The sequence below is a fragment of the Ailuropoda melanoleuca genome, chromosome 14, assembly GCF_002007445.2.
Source record: "Ailuropoda melanoleuca isolate Jingjing chromosome 14, ASM200744v2, whole genome shotgun sequence".
Taxonomy (NCBI): Eukaryota; Metazoa; Chordata; class Mammalia; order Carnivora; family Ursidae; genus Ailuropoda; species Ailuropoda melanoleuca.
The window spans coordinates 14,126,530-14,148,600 of NC_048231.1; the positions used below are offsets into that span (position 1 = coordinate 14,126,530).

The 22,071-nt window shown below is 37.4% G+C and overlaps 1 protein-coding gene across 3 annotated transcripts in view; it reads left to right on the forward strand.

The window, feature by feature from the left end:
- The first annotated feature begins 2,200 nt into the window (after window positions 1–2,200).
- Window positions 2,201–22,071, forward strand: part of RBM25 (RNA binding motif protein 25) — a 52,421-nt gene continuing 32,550 nt past the window's right edge. The window contains exons 1-5 of one of the 3 annotated variants that reach the window (XM_034643346.1): window positions 2,201–2,393; window positions 3,852–3,896; window positions 10,526–10,646; window positions 15,017–15,066; window positions 17,300–17,467. In XM_034643346.1, coding sequence (XP_034499237.1) covers window positions 10,541–10,646; window positions 15,017–15,066; window positions 17,300–17,467 — 324 coding nt within the window. In that variant the 5' untranslated portion in view covers window positions 2,201–2,393; window positions 3,852–3,896; window positions 10,526–10,540. Of the gene's footprint in view, window positions 2,394–3,851; window positions 3,897–10,314; window positions 10,414–10,525; window positions 10,647–15,016; window positions 15,067–17,299; window positions 17,468–22,071 lie in introns of those variants that run through there. The other 2 variants (XM_002920250.4, XM_034643345.1) reach the window with 2 other exon arrangements.

Here is a 22,071-nt window from a genome sequence, read left to right on the forward strand (position 1 = left end):
TCATTCTTATCCCCACTATAGTTCTAAATTTAATCCTTCCAGATTTAAGTTAAGTGAAAAAGATAGAGTCCCCTCCCTCAGCCCCTTTTAGCATTATTCTTGCTAGATGAAGCAGCATGGTGTAACGGTTGAGACCATGGAATCAGGCACCATATTGGCTCCAGCACTTAACTGTTCTTAAAACTTCGGGCAATTTATTCGAACTTTCTAAATCTTAGTTTCCTCATCTATACCACAATTGTTCCTACTTGGTGGGTTGCTGTGAAGTTTAAAGTTGCTGATATTTGCAAGATACTTAAAACAGTGTCTGGTACAATATAAGTACTCAATTACCAGGCTCTGATTGGGTTATAACTTTATCCCTGTGTCCTAAAGGGTCTGGCTAGCGTTAGGAGTTTACATTCAAACTACAAAAATCTAGAGTAGTGAAAGGATGGTTTCTTTAAAGAATTTGGAGTGCCACTACCAAAGGCAGGGGAATGGAATGTAAGCAAAAAATGTCTACTACAAAAAAGTTACCAAACTTACTTAAGACAACTCTCTAAGGTTTTATTTTATTATAAAAGTAATACATGAATTTGTACACAATGTTTCTAAGAAAGCAAAGGGATACAGAGTGATGAGAAGATTTCTGTTCATGCCCATAGTTGTAAAAAAAAAAAAAAGGAATAATCTGGATTTTTATTTATTTATTTATTTATTTATTTATTTATTTATTTGACAGAGAGCAAGAAGCCCAGGGAGCAGCAGAGGCACAGGGAGAAGAAGCAGGCTCCCCCCTGATCAGGGAGTCAGATGCGGGGCTCAATCCCGGGACTCCGGGATTAACCAATTGAGCCACCTAGGCGCCCCCATAATCTGTTACTTGCAAAATGTAACTAGTGTTTGACTAGCACTTTACTGAACAAAGTACTTTCACATGCATTAGTTAATTTAATTCTTGCAATAGCTCCGGGCAATAGATATTATTAGCCCTACTTAATGGTAAGGAAACCTAATAAGAAATACAGATGGATGTAAATTTTACAAATGATAGTAATGTTATAGCCTTTCCCATTAGTCTCCCACTGCATTTTATGTTCTGTTGCGACTCACATATAACCATTTCTTTCATTCAATAAATATTTATTGAGCATTTGCTATGTACCAGGCCTTGTCCTAAGCACCGGGATATGGCAATAAACAAAAGAGACAATCCCTCCTCTCCTTAAATTTACACTCTAGTGGGATAGGTAAAGACAAACCATAAAATAAATTAAAAAAAATATAGTACAGTAAGTGGTGATTAAGTGCTATAAGGTAAAATTCAATAGGAAAAGATTAGAAAAGGCGTATGTATGTTTCAATTTCATACACAGTGGTAAGTTTGTCATCCGTTCAGCGTTGTTTTCAGCTCTTCCCAAACAAGGGTAAAATCTCACTTGCGTTTGCCTTCATACTTCCAGCAATTCGCTCAGCACCAGGCACTCAGGGAGACAATTAATTTATATTGAATAAATGATAAGCCTTTTGAGAAACAAAGGTTGGGAAACAACTTGTGAGAAGATACCATAAACGTTCATAAATTGAAGAATTATTCATGATTAGTTTCATTTATTTCCATTTATCCAGTTTTATTTCCGTTAATTTAGTAAGTGAAGTTCTTTTCAGCACCTTTATATTACAGAATAAAATATATGTTAAAAGTTTTTACAGGCCGTATTACAAGTATCTTTAGCCACCTCCTTGGTCCAACTAGCGCGCACAAGGGGTGTGCGCATGTACTTGAAACCACCACGCCTTTTGCCAGTTGTTTCTTGGTTATCAAGAATAGCTGTTTTTCAGGGAAAGGTCAGCACTCACAGTTTCCACTGAGGTGCTAGGTGAGGCCGGGTTTGCAGTACATCGAACCTCAAATGAGCCACAGAGCAAGGCTGTAAGCCCCGAAACACAAACTACAAAAAGTAAAAAATTCTCTAACAGCCTTTGCTGCGTGCGCAGCGGAACCTTGACCTCAAGATGGAGTCTCGTAGTCATAAGATTCAATCAGCTCCAATCAAAAATGGCAGGGTGGGTCGTAATTTACAGTTCGAGCCTTTCTAGTCCCCACCAGGCGCTCCTTCTCTATGGTTATTCGCCGCTGCGTGGTGATTCAGAGCCAAAGGAGAAGACTATCTATACGCGTTCTTCTCTATGATTCTCCTCTTCACTCTCCCCGGCCGCGGTGCACGCCGGGCAAGAGGAAGACCTCCAGAAGCTCCCCGCGCAGCGCGGCTGTGTTTGCGGCCTGTGCGAGTAGGCGCTTCGGAACCAGTGTCCCGGTGAGCGTCGCGCAGAAACCTCGAACCGGTGGAGCCCACTCGTAACCTGGAGCTCGGAAGACCGCGAAGACCGTACCGTTTCCTCAGCGGCGGGTGAGTTCACGCCTCTGAACGCGTGTGGGAACCGGGAAACCGGGTACCTCGGTTGCGGGAGGAGGGGAAGCCAGGGAGGCTGCGAAAGGGCCGGGGTGGGATTGGGGGTAAAGGGGGGTGGGTGGGGGAGGGGACGGGCACGAGGCTTGGGTTTCTCCACTTCTCTAAGGCCTCGAAAACCAGTGGGCCCAGAAGGAGCCTGTGGAGGCCGGACCTACTGCCAGATCTTTCCTCCTTGCATTGTCGCCCACTTTCCTTTTCCCTTCCACGGTCCGCCACAGAGTGAATCGCCTCGGCCCCTTCTGGGCTCCACGTTTGCCACAAAATGATCGATCGGCCCCTTGGGAGCCCTTCCCCGAGGCCCCTTTCTAACCCGGGCTTGCGGAGCCCTACTGTCGATTTCCGGGCCTAGGACACTCTTGCCTCAGGTTCTGCTTACAAGCCAGAGAGCACCCACCCTTTTTAGCGAGGTGCCGGCCACCAGCGGATTTCTTTCCTTTTCTCTTTGGTCATCCAGAGCCCGCCACCGACTCCCCTCACTCCCCCAACCCGAATTCAGCTAACGCTGAATTTTTTAGCACCCCTTTGCTTAGCTTGTTTAAGATTGTGATGAGTATTGTGGTCCTGCCCCCTTCATCCATTGGAGGTTGCAGTAAACTGTATCCCCATTCATTCTAGACGATGACCAAGCTCCACATTAAAATGTGTTACTTCTTCCTTACTCTTCTTTGGTCTTCAGTACTTTCTAAATACGTTTTTCGAAGTAGATCTAGGAATATGAGGATTATTTTGAAGTTATGTAATGTGGATTTATATTGCCATGGGAAAGCCATTTTGATACTGGGCAGAGTGGAGCAGACAGAAAGGAGGGAAGAGATTGGAATTCTCTTGTACCAGACTGCTATAGCATGAAGTACCCTGAATTAGGTAGTTGGTAGTAGAGTATAAACAATTTTTATGTTGTCTTGGAAACTTTAATTTTTAAAGATTTCCAAAAACCTTCAGAGGCCTTGAAAGGCATCCAGTTGATCATCGGTTCCTCGTGATTCAAGCAGATAGTATACCGTTCTAATTAATTTAACTTTTCTTGCAGTCTTGGTTTTCTTCATCTGTAAATTGGGGATTAGAATAGGATCCACTTAATAGGTTATTGTGATTGGGGATTGAGAAAAACGTATGTAAAATCGTTAGTGCAATGTCTGAGTAACATAGTGCATAGTCCACGTTAACGGATATTGTTGTTTAAGAGCCTAATCCTGATTCTTAACATTTCTTCTGGTGTACTCTGAATAGATTTTTATAAATAAAATCAAAGTTAACCTTAATAAGAAGTTTCTTCTTGGTATGTTGTTACTGGAAAGAGGCATTGTGGTACAGTGAAAACAGTCTTTGTACTGGTAATTTCAAGATAGTGGGAACCTTGGAGACCCCACCCACTTATTGTATTCCCTTGGACAGGTTAGCTTCTTCATCTGTAAAAGGAGAATAATACGTCTACACCAGGTAATTTGGGACATTCAGTGAGGTAATGTATGTTGAAAACTTTTGTAAACAGAAATAAATTAAAATGTTAGTTAATATTTTTATTAAATCATCTTGGGGTGCCTGGGTGGCTCATCAGTTACGTGTCTGACTCTCTCTCTTTTTTTTTTTAAAGATTTATTTATTTATTTATTTGAGGGAGATTGAGAAACTCTAAAGCTGACTCCCTGCTGAGTGCAGAGCCTGCCATGGGGCTCAGTCTCAAGACACTGAGATCATGACCTGAGCCGAAATCAAGAGTCAGACGCTTATCCGACTGAGCCACCCAGGTGCCCCAAGCATCCAACTCTTGATCTCAGCTCAGGTCTTGATCTCAGGGTTGTGAGTTCAAGCCTTGTGTTGGGCTCCACACTGGGCGTGGAGCCTACTTTAAAAAAAAAAGAAAAAATCATCTCCTTGGGGTTACCAAATTTCCATTTGGGATCCCCAAAGTAGGGTTTTCCCCTTATTTATTTCCGTGTGGTTTCAAACCACTTCTAGGAAGAAAATGTTTTTACTGTTCCAGTGTTGCATATAGGCACCATATATTAATAATAGTTTGGGCTAAGTCTTTTTATTTTGTGGTTTGGTATCTTTTTATTCCACTGTGGTAAGGCTTTAAATATGTTTTTAAAATAAAATGAGTTCATTTTAACATTGGTAACTCCGGGAGACCTAATATGAGTTTGGGATTTTCAAGTAACTTTTTGGGTCACAGATTAGCTATATGCCTTTCTCATTTACGTATGGTTTAAAGAAAAATTATATTAACTGTTTTGCAAAAGTAGTCATTGAGTCTTTTAATGTCCTACAGAAACATTCTGTGTATTTTGTTTAATCTCGATAGTCTTTCTGACAACTACCACTGCCATTTCTAAAAGGATTTCGATTGATTCGCCTTTAAAGTTTTTGAATAGCTTTTTTCCTGCCATTTTTTGAATTTTGAAACTTAAGAAAAGAAAAAGAACGTCATATTTAAACCACCCGAATTATTGATACTTTTTAAAACTTATTTGGCATGATTTCAAGCTTTAAAAAGGTTTCAAGAGTAGTAGAAAGAATTCTCAAATACCTTTCACCCAGATTCCCCAAATGATAACATTTCACAAATTTGCTTTTACCTCTCCTCTTTTTCTTCATAGTTTTATTCTGAAATGTTTTGCTAGTAAGCTGCAGATGAGATGTCCCTTGGCCCTTAAACACTTTGGTGTATATTTCCTAGAATAAAGACATTTTCATATTTAACAACAGCACAGTGAACAAAATCAGGAAATTAATATTGATGAAATATTGTCTAATCTATGGTCTTAATTGGATTTAGCTTAAAATTGTCCTGAATTAGCATTGCTTTTTTTTAAAAGCAACTTTATTAAGGTATAATTAACACATAAAACATACTCGTTATAATGTGTAATTTGATGATTTTTTAGTAAATGTTCAGAGTTGTGCAGCTGTTACCCCAAAAAGGATTCCTCTTTTCTGTTTGCACATCACTCCCTGTTCACACCTTAGCTCCAGACTACCACTAATTTTTCTCTGTAGATAGTATTGCATTCTAATCATTGCAGATGGTAAAACAGCTAAGTGGAAGTTTCAGAAAAAGATCACTCCCTTTTTGGAGACTTGAGTATTTTCACACCTCTGAAAAGTTTTCCTGCAGAAGAAACTTTTTGTTAATCAAGCATTTCCCATTCTTTGGATTTGGAACACTGTTTCTTAGGAACAGTTCCTGAAGACTCCACTTCCTGTAGAATTCAGTTTGAGAAATGATGTTTTGAAGGGCTTGCCTTGGTCAGGCTGAGGCAAGTATATCAGTCCATTGTACCCTGCAGGCTATGAACAGCAGGGAACAGTGCATTCTATAGTCATGATCATTTATATTCAGTGTAGAGCCACTGGACTGGCTGTGTAATTATATAATAACTTAAAATTTGCCCTTTCAGGGCTAATAAAACTAACACTTAGAGAAGAACCTGACACACAATTGGAGCTAGGTATTTGTTGAATGAACGAATGAGTTGTATAAGTGCTTACTAAGGAGAATCTTTTGGTTCATTTGTCTCTTACCATTCAGAAATTTGGCACACAGTGTCCTGATGGGGTTAGCCAGTATATCTATTCCTGGTGAAATAATTTGTTTTCTATTGGGGTAAATGGAGGAATGGTTGTAAGCAGTAAATGCTGTAGGAAAAAAGGAGTGATTTAAAAGTGTAAAGAGAAAGAAGTGAAAAGCAGAATGCATGCACATTTTGAAAGTGGTTTTTATGTTTTTGTTTTTTTTTAGAAAAAGTTTTTTTGGATGGAGGGCACTAGATTTATTGAGATAAAATTTGCATCCAATACAATGCACCCATTTTAATTTCAGTCAGTTTTGACAAATGCATAATAAACCCATATGACCACTGCCACACTAGAGATAAGGAACACTTGCATGGTAGGTGCTTGTTTTTGTTACTTTGGGCCCGTAAGGTTTCATACCTAGCAGGTAAAAATGCTTTGAGCCTTCTAAAAATGAAACACTCCAAAGGCAAAGTGAAAAAAGTGAAAAAATACAAGTACTTTTAAATGTTATTTAAGTTATTTCAGTGCTAATAAAATAACTTTGCATCTCTTAAACCTCACACATGGTCCCTCCGCAGCAATTGGCTACCTTCAAAGTACTGCATCCACAGTCTCATACTTCCACCACTACCACATATTCCAGGCCACCCTCCCTCTTGTCTGCCTTATTGCAGTAGTCTCCGGCTTCTACCCTTATTCTCCAGTCTTTTTTTTTTTTTTTTAATTAAAGATTTTATTTATTTATTTGACAGAGATAGAGACAGCCAGTGAGAGAGGGAACACAAGCAGGGGGAGTGGGAGAGGAAGAAGCAGGCTTATTGCGGAGGAGCCCGATGTGGGGCCCGATCCCATAACGCCGGGGGCCGGGGTCACGCCCTGAGCCGAAGGCAGACGCCTAACCGCTGTGCCACCCAGGCGCCCCCTATTCTCCAGTCTTAACACAGTGGCCAGTGACACTGTTAAAATATAAGTCAGTTCAGGGGCGCCTGGGTGGCTCAGTCGTTAGGCGTCTGCCTTTGGCTCAGGTCATGATACCAGGGTCCTGGGATCCAGCCCTGCATTGGTCTCCCTGCTTAGCGGGAAGCCTGCTTCTCCCTCTTCCACTCCCCCTGCTTGTGTTCCCTCTCTCGCTGTGTCTCTGTTAAATAAATAAATAAAATCTTTAAAAAAATCTATAAGTCAGCTCAAAAGTCTTTCAAATGTTTTCTGTCTCATTCAGAGTCAAAATCAAAACCTTTACACTGGCCTACAAAGTACTACATTCTCTGAATCCCCTCCCCCATGTAATACTTGGCATTTATCTTTGACTTTCCTCAAGTACTCTGCTCCAGCTGTTGGCCTTTTCCTCCCACAAACACTCCTTGCCCACCTCAGGCTCTTTGTATGTGCTGTTTCCTTTGCTTGGAAGGCTGTTACCTTCCGATGCAAGGCTTCTGCCTCAGCCCCTTTGGAGTCTTTGTTCAATTTGCTGCCGCCTTTGTGAGGCCTGACCACCATATTTAATAAAGCACTCTCTAGTTCTTTTCCCTACTTTATTCTTCAAAGTACCTACCAACTTTGAATCTGTATAATTTGTAATGAGAATATTATAATTTATCAACTGTAGGTAAAAACCAATATACTTTGCTTATGGTTATAAAAGTTTATTCTCATTTTCACATTTCAAAACAAAAGTTCATTTGGAAAAAAAGTGGTTGATACTCTCATTTTAGGATGTTTAAAGTGAACATTAATATCAGTGATCACCAGAGTTGTAGTTTTCTGACTATAGGGGGTCCTATTATCTTATCTTCACCTTTGAAGATCACCTGTGAATAAGCGGGTTGTGAACGGTGCTAAATGAAAGGAACGTAGAACATAGAAAAATTAGAAGTGAATGGAATGGATATATTGGTATAAACTAAAACATAATCTGGTTAGCTTGTACAGAATGAATTATACATTTAGAAGTTGTGAATACAATTTAAACACCAAGAACATAGGTTTTTTTTTTTTTTTTTAAAGATTTTATTTATTTGACAGAGAGAGCCAGCCAGAGAGGGAACACAAGCAGGGGGAGTGGGAGAGGAAGAAACAGGCTCATAGCGGAGGAGCTATGATGTGGGGCTCGATCCCATAATGCCGGGATCATGCGCTGAGCTGAAGGCAGACGCTTAACGACTGCGCTACCCAGGCGCCCCAAGAACATAGGTTTTTAAAAATAATAATTTTAGCTAATACTGGACAATAAATGATTCTAGAGATGAATTCATGCTCCAATCTTTGTAAACATTGTGAGGCAAGGCACTGGGTCATTGCTAGCATAGTGCTTGGCACATGGGAGCTTCTTAATAAATTGGTTTACTGATTCATTCATTCATTTATTTATTCAACAGGTATTAATATCAACTGCCCTCCTAAGAAAGTGCTGAGATAGAGTATTATAATGATAATAGAAGAGTTTCTGTAAGTAGGACAGTAGCCCTCTTTTGAAAGGAGATACACTCCTGCTCCCTTTATATAGAATGTTTGTTTTTGTTTTTGGGCAAAAGTATTACAAAAAGATTATTTATAAATTCAACACATTTATAGTCATTAATTAGTTGCATTTTTCCTTTTTAATTTATGCTGATACTTAATATTTTAAAGCATTTCCAATACCTTATTTCCTAAGTGTATGAAATCCTGGGAATTTATTTTATTTGTAAAGCTTTCTGAATATTTTAAGTGCACTGTGTTTTCTGAAATTGAAGTTTAGATTTTATAGAATATTCTATTCTGATTTACTAAGTCAAAAGAACACAAGGAAGAACAGCTCTGAGTCTGAAGGACATTGCTTATCTAAGACCATTTCGAAGGAATGTCTAATAAACAGGTAAAAAGATACTCAGCCTCATTAGTGATTAAGGAAATGCACACTGAAACGAGAGTATTTTTTACCTATTAGATTGTTATAATTTAAACACTGATTTACTCTAGCAGTGGTGAGGATCTGAGCAAAGGGGATACCCATATATTGGTGGTGGAAATATAGATTTGTACTCTAGCTTTGGAGGGTGATTTGGGGGTCAAGTGTAGATACATATAGTACTAATCTGTATAATAGAAATACTTGCACAGGTGCATAGATTGCATAGATTCTGTGTCCAAGAATGTTCAGTATTATAAGAGGCAAAATGTGGAGCCAGCCATCCCTGTTGATTGAATAATTATTATATGCCTGTTTTATAGTAGTTTACTGCATTATAAAGATTGGAATAGAACTTAACTGATATGAAAGGATGTTAATGATAATGAGGGAGAAATGCACCTAGGAATATAGTATGATTATACTGTTTACAGAAAAACACAAATAATTATATAAGTTTGTGTATAGAAAGGTATTTAGAAGAATACAACGATATATACCAAACTGTTGGGATTAGGGGGCGAGGAAGTGGAAGACATGCACTTTTTATCTTCTCTCTTCCTAAGGGTAAGTAAATCAATGTATGAAACAAAAAAATAGTAGAGACAGATGTTCTTTAAAAGCTTCAAATATCTCTAGACTCCTTCAGTTACAGAGTGTGGGGGGAGTTTTTCCTAGTGTCCGACAGAAGTATCTCCTGTTGATCAAATCACTACTATTTAGTGCGATCACTGGTACGAGACACTTAATTTTGGCTGCCTTTTTAAATTGGTGCATGGAATCTTCCTAGGACATCCTAACATAGTTTTTCTACTTTTTCTAGTAGTTCTGGACACTTAAGTATGTTGATGAAAATATAAAATTTGGTGGTAGGGGAGTCTTAAGTTTTTATATTAATTTAACTAAAGGACAAAATTAAGTTTCTAAGTAATATCACAAACCAAATGCAACAGTTCAGTGTATTCTTGTATTTAAAAAAATGTTAGCTTCTGTCTCTTGAATTTCATTCATTCATTGAATTTCATTCAAGAATGGTTAAGAGGTTTGCTTTTAAGTTTAACAAAAATTAAGACATTTTTCTCATTGTCACAAATTTATGCTTTCTGTATCCGAGTGGTTAGTATGTGACCTGATGTCAGGAGATTTCTTCCCTCTCAGGTTTATATAGTTCACTGAGACATTCATTTGTCCTTGAGGAACTGGCCAACATTGACTCAACAAATACTGTGTAACTTTGTACATTTAGTTTTCAGGGTGCTGATGTGTGTAAAAAATGAATGCATCAGAACATTTAAAGAAAAAAACTGTTAGATAATCTTCCTGGATTCTGAGTTTGGTTTAAAAAAATCATTGATGTTTGGTATTTAATTTTTGGATATTAACTGAACCTCAAAATTTTTTTCTTCCTTTATATGTATTCCCATACGATTGTAGGAGTCTATCCTGAATTTAGATCGTGTACATTTTGGGAACTTATTTTAGAAAAGATCTAAGTTTTAAAAATTCTCAATGGACAGACAGAGAAAAGAGGGTCTTTGCCAACTCCTTTGGGTAAGAAAACTTTAGAATTTTGCAGATACTCTAAAAATGAAGGCCAACAAACCAGGCATATCAAATTGCAAAGTTTTCAAATAAAATGATTTGTCATGATTTTTTTCTTTAGACCGCTGCAGTAAGAATGTCTTTCCCCCCTCATTTGAATCGCCCTCCCATGGGAATCCCAGCACTCCCACCAGGGATCCCACCCCCACAGTTTCCTGGTTTCCCTCCACCTGTACCTCCAGGTAAGTTTGTGGATACTGTTGTTATTTTTAACCTGTACTATTGTCATTATAATGTTAACTTCAGGAAAATGATAGGAATGTGACTGTGTGTTAGTAGTAAGGATGTTAGCATCCTTCTGTAAATGTGATACCGTATTTTCCTGTGACAGTACTTTTCATATCTAGCTGAGTATCAAATTCATCTGGGAAGATTTTAAAAAATCCTTTATTTAAAAAAAATAAGTAATGCATATTCCAATAAATACATACTAATTCATATGATTCAGTAGTTAAAAAGGTATACAGTGAAAAATTTTGCTCACAATTCCACGTAACCATTGTTACTATTCCCTTAACCGAAAGAGGGAAGCAAAACAGGCTCATTAGTTTCTTTATCCTTCCAGATAGTTTTTAATGCATATTACAAGCTGCTATAGTATATATTCTTTTTCTTTTTTTTTTTAAGGGAGAGAGGGGGAGAGCGCTTATGTGAGCAAGTGAGCTGGGAGGGAGGGGCAGAGGGAGAGATATCATTTAACACTTTAGGAATTTGGGGGTAAATCATACTTTTAAAAGTTAGAACAAGTAATTATGCGTACATATTGTGGCGTAGAATGCAGTATTTGTACAAATTTTTAAGACATTTGTGCTTGTAGCAACTTGCTTTAAGCTATCCTTCTAGGTAATCATGGATGTGTATTTGTTACCACCTGCTGCCAGGAGTATAGTTTGAAATATGTATTTAAATTTAAATTAAATTAGAGGTGCCTGGGTGGCTCAGTCATTAAGTGTCTGCCTTCGGCTCAGGGCGTGATCCTAGCGTTCTGGGATCGAGGCCCGCATCAGGCTCCTCCGTTGGGATCCTGCTTCTTCCTCTCCTACTCCCTGCTTGTATTCCCTCTCTCGCTGTCTCTTTCTATGTCAAATAAATAAATTTTTAAAAATCTTTAAAAAAATAAAAAATAAAACTAAATAAATTTAAATTAAATTAAAACCAGTTTATTCTTTCATGGAACACTTAATTTTAGTCAGTAATTTAGCTGTTTTGTAATGTACTATATAAAGGAATTTCTGCTGAATAGGGTGATTGAAAGAATAATGTTAACAGAAAACTGAATAAAGTTAGTTGTCAATCATCTTACAGATTAATAACCTTAGAATGTTAGTGTTCTGAGCCATTTTCATTTGGGCAACAATTTTTGGGGGCTTCATATATCCTGATTTGGTTCATAAATTTTTGGTCTCCTAAGAAGATCTATTAGCCCTTACTAGTAACCATGATTCCTTTTTTTTTTTTTTTTTTTTTTTAAAAAAACCCTTATGTTATAGCTTTATAGGGAAGAATAGTTTACTTCTTATTTCTTTGTGAAGAGATTTAAGGGATTGGGATGAAGCTGAATCACTTATTCAGAATCAGGAAAGTTGACAGTGCAAAATCAGTGCCTTAATTTCCTTCCTGATAGATTGGTTTTATAGAAAAGATTTTAAACTCCTTTGAATTTTTAAAGAGCAAACACTACATTTAACATTTTCGGATGAACATTATACCAAATTATTAAACGGAAGTAGAAGATAAATGAAACCTGTTTCTCTTAAGACTATTTCCTGTATAAATTTTTAAGATGCGTCAGCAGATCCCAAAAGCAGATTGTCAGTTTTTCTTCTTGACTGTTTGGTCAGTGCCATACTAATGTGGGCAATTTATTCAGAGTGGTAACCTATTAATTCTGATTGTGTTTACAACAGCATACACTATCATTTCTGTTTAGGGAAATATATTTAGATGATAAATCAGACTTTGCAGCTCATTCTGCATTCCGTGTGTAGCATCAGTACTTTAAAAGGTAAATAATGAGATAGTATGCTAAACTAGGGTAGTAATTCAAGACTATAATACCCATATTCATGTATAATTTTCTTGTCTTGCCTGTTAGTGCAATTAATTGAACTGTCAGTGTGATGGTCACATTCTCCGTTAAATTAGAAAATCAATTTGAAAAATAACCATACATTTTCCATAAATAGTAATAAATGCATATAGAAAAAGGAAGTTTTTTTACCCTACAGTTCCCAAGAATTTCCTTCCCCAAACATAACCTTTCTTATCAGTTTTAGTTTATAACTCTCCAAAGATACACTCTGCATATCCTCGTGTGTTTGCTTATGTTTACCCTTTCCCCACTTGTTTTTTAAAAAAACTCAACTAGTACTACACTGTTCACTTTGTGTACTTTGCTTCTTTTCACTTTAGCATATGTAGATCTTTGTAATGAGTAGCAATACATTTTCCATTGTGAATTCCAAAGTGTATGGTGTTAGTAAGTTGAGGTAGGAAACATAACTATAAAACTTTTAGTAACGGTTAAAAAGGAAGAAGCAGGGGCGCCTGGGTGGCACAGTGGTTAAGCGTCTGCCTTCGGCTCAGGGCGTGATCCCGGCGTTATGGGATCGAGCCCCACATCAGGCTCCTCTGCTGGAAGCCTGCTTCTTCCTCTCCCACTCCCCCTGCTTGTGTTCCCTCTCTCGCTGGCTGTCTCTGTCTCTGTCAAATAAATAAATAAAATCTTTAAAAAAAAAAATGAGATACCAGTCCACACCTGTTTCGNGGAAGAAGCAGTGGGGTGCCTGGCTGGCTCAGTCCTTGATCTCAGGGTTGTGAATTCGAGCCCCATGTTGGGTATAGCACTTGCTTTAAAAAAGAAAAAAAAAAATTTCCCCACTATGTCTTTTTCTGAATTTTTCTTTATTTTTATTTTATTTTTTAAAAGATTTTATTTATTTATTTGAAAGAGGGATAGAGAGAGCGTGCGCATATGTGCACCAGTGGAGGCAGAGGGAGAGGAAGAAACAGGCTCCCCTGTAAGCAGGGAGCTGGATGCAGGGCTTGATCCCAGGACCCGGGGATCATGACTTGAGCCGGGGCAGACGCTTAACTGACTAGAGCCACTGAGGCGCCCCTGAATTTTTCATTAATAGAAACTTTACCTATGGAAAAGGTGCCTTATAGACTACAGTTGATAAGGAGGGAGGACATTTTCTTTTGTTTTGCAAAGTTAAAAGTGAAAAATTTAGATAAACAGATTGATGAATTATAATTTTGAGCATCAATTGTACTTAAGTGCTGCATATAAATGATCTTAGTCTCATAGGTGCTCCAAAGAAATTAACTCAGGAGAATTGAGGAAACTGCGCTTAAAGAGCTTGCCTAAGGTTGCGTAGTTAGAAGTGATAGAACCAAGAGTTGAACCCAGGTTTGATTCTGAAGTCTGTATTTTTCTTTTCTTTTTTAAAAGTTTGTGTACATATGTATTTATTTAAGTAATCTATACACGTGACGTGGGGCTCAAACTCATGACCCTGAGATCAAGAGTCGCACAGTTCTCCGACTGAGCCAGCTAGGCACCTCTATGTTTTTTTCTATTTTGTGCAGTATTCTGTTGACTGTATTGATAGGAATCTTGATTTTTCTCATTTAAAAATTAATTTAAATAAATTATATTGGAAAATAAATGGATAGTGTTAAATGTCTAAGAATTTATTACCAGTCTTAGCTAGAGAATTCTCTTAAATTGATGTTAAATTTGAACTGAAGAGAAATTTAGAACTTCTTGAAATGTATTTAGAAACATTTTACAATTTATATTAGAAAAGTAGATAAATCTTTCACTGATTTTTTTGCCCTCATTGCATTTCTTTTTCTTAGTGCTCAGATGGTAAGATTTTTTCATTAGTTATATACACAAGAACACTCAATACAGTAGTTACTGGTTGGTAAACAATGTAGTTGAAAACAAAATGTAGATACCACCAAGATGTCAGTAATAGCCCATTGACCCCTCTTAAGCCCTCAGTGCAACCAACAGATGATTGTGTTAGAGATTTTCTTTGACACTGTCTGAGATCACTGGTCATATTTTTTGCATGGTTTTGTTATAATTAAAGAACCAGCAATAACAAGATTCTTTCTAGGTTTCTAGATTAATTTCTCATTTGATAACTTTTTTTTAAAACTTTTAAAGGACTCATTAATACCATGTTTACCCATAAGTGAATCTGTATTTGCATAAGTTACTGGCTTTCAGGAAGTACTGAATCAGATGAACATGAATCAGTAACTGTCCAGATTTTTAAACTCTTGAGACAAAAGCATGTTATAGTGGTAGTCTTTTTGCTTTTAGGATAGTTTTTTGTTGTTGTGTAAGTTTATATAGACAAGCCTGTACCACATTGCTTTTGAAAATAAGGTATTCATCAATATCTCATTTTCATCAGTTCTATAATTCTACTTAAATTAACTGTGAGTGAGGATACCTATTTGTGTACCATGTAACGTGTATAGAATATAGTCATATGTACTTGTATTCATAAGATTTAATATGCTTTTTTCTTAGGGACCCCAATGATTCCTGTACCAATGAGCATTATGGCTCCTGCTCCAACTGTAAGTATAATTTTAAGGAGGAATTAGGAGATACAGTAGTGTTAACCGCTTTTAAAGCTAAAAAAAACTTCTTAAGTGTTTAAAAGAATAATGAGTGAGAGCATCCATGTATAACATCATTTTCACTCAGCTATGCATATGATGCAATTGCCTTTAAAATAGCCTCCCTAAATAGTTTTATGATTTACCTTATATTCTCTAGGCTCCTCATATACTTGTTATGACTTAGGACATTGTTTAGGTTTAGGACATTGGCTCTTTCATCATTCCTTACTCTTGTCTTGGTCCTGGGAGTTAGGAGAATGATCTGACATGTTTAATCTCATAAAAGAAAAAAAAAAAGACCGTAAAAATGATCCTAGTAGAAATTTAAATTTTGAAGTGAAATTTGTGTTGAATATATTTCCATCCTTTCCTCTCACCTACTTAATTTTTAGCCCCTTCCAGACTATTTTTTCTCTGTCCTCTGGTATGATGTCTTAAAACTTTGTAAAGTTTGCTTGAAGCCTTTACTCTATTTAAGTATTTTATTATTCAGTCTTTCTTCTTTTTTTTTTTTTTTAAAGATTTTATTTATTTATTTGACAGAGATAGAGACAGCCAGCGAGAGAGGGAACACAAGCAGGGGGAGTGGGAGAGGAAGAAGCAGGCTCATAGCGGAGGAGCCTGATGTGGGGCTCAATCCCATAACACCAGGGTCACGCCCTGAGCCGAAGGCAGATGCTTAACCGTTGTGCCACCCAGGCGCCCCCTATTCAGTCTTACTTCTTAAGCCTTAATTCTTCACATTCATCAAAGCTTTTGTACACTCTAAGCATATTAGTTCAGAATGCTAATATGCTGTAACACATGAATAAATAATAACCCTCTTAACTGTTGTTTAATCAGAATTTTACTTTAAGTAAAGTGGTAGAGTATCAGACTTCGTCTGGAATTCCAGTATGAGGGAGGGTAGATTTCCTTACTTACAGCTGTTTTTCTACCTGTGGATTTTGAAAAGGGAGGGAGGGGACTGTTATTCATATTTAAAAGGAGATGGTAACTCTGGGCAAACGGGAATCTACTGTGAAGCAGACCACTAAGAAGATACGGTTCTGCAGACCATGGGGAGTCCAATTTTTCTTGCATTGGATACCCATTGTTTGGCCATTTTGGAAAACCTCCACATGACAGGTACTCTTACTCTTGGCATTTCAGCCTAGGTAAAGGTGGGACTTGGGGTTTGGAGCATCTCTCTCAGTTCACCATTATGTATTTGGGTGCCTACTGTGGATGTTTTGCTAAATTCAATTCCAGATACAAAAATGAGTAGGATTGTTCTTTCCTTTGGGAAGTTGAAAGTTATAAAGGGAAAACAAAAAATGTAACTAACTGATAAAGGTAATATTTAAGTGTTGGAGAGTGCTGTGAGAGTATTCAAGTGCTCTGTCAGAGGATTAGTGGACATAATTGAAATTTGCTCTTATTTAAAAAAATTTGGGGGGGGGTTTATTTTAGAGCAAGTGCAAGTGTGGGAGGGGCAGAGGGAGATGGGGCGGGGAGAAGTAGACCGAGCTTGGAGCCTCATTTGGGACTCTGTCCCAGGACCCTGAGGTCACAACCTGAGCCAAAATCAAAAGAGTCTGACACCTAACTGACTGAGCCAGCCAGGTGCCCCGAAATTTGTTTTTATATTAATACAGAGTAAAGTTGTGAAGAAACTCCTGCATGTATTTGATAATTTTAAATGATCTATGTTGTTTCAGACATTTAAGAATTATGTTTAAATATACAAAAATATTCCCATCCAAGTTATTTTTATTTGCTTTTCCAAGTTGTTTTCAAAAGAAAGGTAATCTGGGGCACCTGGGTGGCTCAGTTGGTTAGATGTCTGACTTTTGATTTCACCTCAGGTCCTGATCTCAGGGTCCTTAGATCTCAGGGGTCATTAGCCCCACATCGGGGCTCTGAAGGGAGTCTGCTTAAGATTCTCTCTCCTCCTCCATCTGCCCCTCCCCCCCTTGTGCGTGTGTTTTCTCTCAAATAAATTTTGTTAAAAAAAAAAAAAGTAAGCTAATAGTGGAACTTGTCATGAATAAATTTGCATTAATGAAAAATGATAGAAACTTTATGTAGAACCTCTAATAATGTGCTATATATTTAGTACTTTAAAATTGTTTTTAGACTAATGTTACTTTAAACATGATAGGAAATTTAATGCCAGCTCCAATTTTATTGCTTTTTTTCACTCTAGGTTTTAGTACCCACTGTGTCCATGGTTGGAAAGCATTTGGGAGCAAGAAAGGATCACCCAGGCTTAAAGGCTAAAGAAAATGATGAAAATTGTGGTCCCACTACTACAGTTTTTGTTGGCAACATTTCTGAGAAAGCCTCAGACATGCTTATAAGACAACTCCTTGCTGTAAGTTAAATTGTTTTTCATTTTTAAATTTTATTGTTATGGATTTCAAACGTATGAAAAAGCAGAAAGAGGATTCTAATTATTTTCTCATTTTTATTTTGAAAAATTTCAATTGCAGAAAAGTTGCATGAGTAGTAAAACGAACATCCTCCTAACACATTTTGCCGCATTTACTTTCTGCATACACACCCACCCCACACACTTTTTTTCTCAATAATTGGAGAGTAAGTTGGCATGACATTTCATCTCTAAATACTTCTTGTTTCTCCTAAGACCAAGGGCGGTCTCCCATATGATCATAAAACCATCATTACACTTAAGAAATTTAAGGCTGTTAACAGTATTCGTTTTTTTTTCCCCCTGATACAGTGTTGTTAACTAACTATACCTATAGTTCATGTTATTTCCTCAGTAATCTCCATAATAGCTGCTCTTTGTTTATCTATGATTCAGTCAAAGATTATACATTGCGTTGAATTGTCATACCTCTTCAGACGTTTGTAGTATAGAATACCTTCCTGTCTTTTTTTTGTTTGTTTCCTTGTTTTGTTTTTGTCTTTCATGACATTAACATTTTTGAAGAGTCCAGGTCTTTTGCAGAATGTCTCATTTTGAATTTGGCTGTTTGCTCATAGTTAGATTCAGAGTAAGCACTTTTTGCAAGAATGGTTCATGGGTGGTATTCTCAGTGCAGCATAACAAGAGGCACACTGTGTCTCTTGGTCCTGTTTTTGGCGATGTTCAGTTTAGTTACTTGGTTAAGGTAGTCACATCTCTATTGTAAAGGATACCTTGTTCCCTTTGTCATCAATAAGGAATTTCTTGGTTAATGTTTTGAGACCATCTGAGTTGTGTCGTCCCCCTCTCCTTTGTGTCTTAGTTTAAAAATTATCTTTGTGATAAATGAGCATTAAGTGAAATAATAACAAATGATTTTATAATGAAAAACAGTGCCTATACTCCCTCTCCACTGTTTTTTAGAGAAGGTATTTTAAAATCTTTTCCTTGATTTTATTGCCATTTCTGTTTCGTAAGTTGTATAATCCTCGTGTTAAAACATGTTTAGAAAATAAATGCCACAAAAGCTAGTGACATTTATTTGTCACATTCAGTATTTTGTGATACTAGCTTCAGATGTTTTTCCCAAAGAAATAAAACATTATAGTTGGCCCTAATTCCCACTTCTTTCCTCCACAGAGGTAATCACCAGGGTAATCTATCCTAAATTTGGTGTTTATCATTCCTGTGTGTATTTTTTACTTTATTTTTTTAAATTTTTATTTTTCTTAAAGATTTTTTATTTACTTACTTGAGATAGAGTGAGAGAGACAGAGAGAGAGCACAAGCAGGGGGAGCGGCAGAGGAAGAGGGAGAAGCAGGCTCTCCACTGAGCGGGGAGCCCGATACGGGGCTCAGTCCCAGGACCCTGGTATCATGACCTGAGCTGAAGGCAGGCGCTTAACTGACTGAGCCACCCTGGCGCCTCTATTTTTTATTGTAATTACATATTTGTGAATTCATAAAAATCTATAATTTATAAGTTTTAATTTTGTGCTCTGTAATTTGCTTTTTTCACCTAACATATGTATAGCTCTAGTTTATTAACTTATCACTGCTGTATACCTTTGCATTGTAGAAGTGTACCATGAATTGTCAGTTTTCTAATGATGGCCATATGGCTTATTTCTATTTCTTGATACTATGTTTTGTTGTCTTATTATTGGTAATATGTCCTCCTCAGTCACATGAAAAAATTTCTATCATGTATTGTCTTAGAAATGGAATTTTTGGGGGCGCCTGGGTGGCACAGTAGTTAAGCATCTGCCTTCAGCTCAGGGCGTGATCTGGCGTTCTGGGATCGAGCTCCACATCAGGCTCTTCCACTAGGAGCCTGCTTCTTCCTCTCCCACTCCCCCTGCTTGTGTTCCTCTCTCGCTGGCTGTCTCTGTCTAATAAATAAATTAATCAATTAATTAATCTTTTTTAAAAAATGGAATTTTTGAGTCTTAGGGTGTTTTTATCTTCAGTTTTACAAGAGAATGCTAATTTCTTCCTAAAGTGGAACATTAGGAGGACATTTTTTAAAAGTGTCTTTATTGTGATATAATTCATAGACCTTAAAATTCACCCTTTTATAATGTATAATTCAGTGGTTTTTCAGAAAGTTGTACAAATATCACCCCTGTCTTAATTTCAGAACATTTTCATCACCCCAAGTAGAAACCCTGTACTCAGTAAGTCACTTCCCATTCTCTCCTCTCCCCAGCATATGGCAACCACTATCTTTCTGTGTAGATTTGCCTGTTCTGGGCATCTTACATAAACAGAATCATAGACTATGTATGGCTTTTCATGTTTTTTCTTTTTTCATTTAATATAAGGCTTCATCTATATTGTAGCTTATATCAGTATTTCATTCCTTTTTATGACCAAATTTTCCATCTAATGGATATACCACATTTTATCCATTCATCAGTTGATGGACAGTTGAGTTGTTTCCACTTTTTGGGTATTATGAATAATGGTGCTGTGAATATTTGTGTGCAGGTGTGTGGAGGAGATATCTATATCTTACTTGAAATCTCTCTCTCTCTCTTTCCCTATTTTTGTTTTTTTTTTTTTGTTTTAAGTAGGTTCCATGCCCAGCTTGGAGCCCAGTCAACACAGGGCCTGAACACACGACCCTGTGATAAAGACCTGAGTTGAAATCAAGAGCCAGACACTTAACCGACTGAGCCACCCAGGCACTCCAAAACCTCTTTTTAAACCTGTTCTTGACTTACATGTGCAGCAGAGTGTTTTGTTTTTAAGCTTCATTCCTGTATTTATCTCTTCCTTTCATTTTTCTTTTAAGGCACTCCTTAAATGTCTAATGATCCTTGATTGTCTTCATATTTAAGAGTTACGGAGTAGTTTTTTTGGGGACACTTGCCTGGCTCGGTCAGTGGAGCGTGCGTCTGTTGATTTGGGATTGTGAGTTTGAGCCCCATTTTGAATGTAGAGATTTATTAAAATTAGAAAAAAAAATCTTTTTGTATGCATAAGCTGGGTTTGTAAAATGTTGAGAATCATTGTAGGTTAATCTAGCCAGCATCTACAGGTTTTGAATGTTAGTATATGGAGTTCTTTTCTTTGGGGCTAATTGGTTTCTCTAGAAAACTTCCAGTTTCATGCCTAGTGAGTTTATGATTGGCTGCCTGTATGGGGTCGGGGGTGAAGAACTTCGTTGAAGCATACCATCTGCTTTTACTTTCTTCCTTTGTTACCCATTCTGTATCTCATCCTGATCTTTCATATGTATCCCTAGCCTGTTCTTTTCACTTTCTTTGACCAAAACTTCATTCATTCTGTCTTCCCTGAGGATGGAGATTATTAAGTATAGTTGCCTGTAAAGACTGTAGGCTATCTTCTCTAGGGTTGGGGAGTAAAGTAGTTGCTTAAACAGAACTCTGAGGCCTTGATTATTCCATATTTATATTGTCAGGCAAGCACCTGTTTTTCTTTTAAGATTTTATTTATTTGAGAAAGAGACCACGAGGGGTGGGGGCAGAGGGAGAAGCAGACTCTCCGCTGAGCAGGGAGCCTGACGTGGGGCTTGATCCCAGGACCCTAAGATCATGACCTGAGCTGAGGGCAGACTTTTAACCGACTGAGCCACCCAGGCGCTCCACAAGCACCTGTTTTTATTCAGCCTCATGCTTCAACCCCATTCTCCACTGTGCTTTCCTTTTACCTCCAGTCCAGATCAGTTGGCTTTGTAGAATCAGTTAGCCTAATTCTTATCAGTATCTTCATCTATAGGTACTTGGAGTCACAGCTTTCTTTGATCTACTGAATGAGTTCCCATCCTTCCATTTGCCTTTTTTCTTTTTAAAATTTTGTTGAATTCTGCTGCTGTTTCCTCATACAGTGTTTGACCTCATGTGTTTTTATTGTTTATATTCCTTGATAATCATTTTATTGGTTTCTCTGAAGGGTTATGTGAAAAATTCATGCATTCTCTCAGCATTGACAGGCAATCTTCAGTTACCATTTTCCACAAATAACTTTTTTTTTTTTAAACTTTCTAGTTCTTTAATAATTAGAAATAATGTTTGGGGCGCCCCAGTGGCGCAGTTGGTTGAATATCCAACTCTTGGTCTCAGGTCATGATCTCAGGGTCCTAGGATTGAGCCCTACGTTGGGCTCACTGCTCAGCAGAGTCTGCTTAAGATTCTCTCCCTTTCCTTCTGCTCCTCTCTCTGCTTGTGCACACTCTCAAATAAATAAATCTTCATAAAAAAAGAAATAATGTTTAAAAATTTGGAATGTAAACAAAATGTAATGTTTTACTCCTCAGACAACCTGCCCCATTTCTGATTTACGGAAATTTTTTTCTTTACATGAAGTCTTACTATATTATCTGCAATTTCATGACCCATGTTATTTTTGCATCCCATATCAAGCATTTTTCCATGTCATTAAAAGTCTTTTACAATATAGGGGTGCCTGGCTGGTTCAGTTGGTAGAGCATGTGACTATTGATCTCCGAGTTGTGTTTGAACCCCACATTGGGTGTAGAGATTAATTTTAAAAAATCTTTTAAAAAAAGTTGTTTATAATAT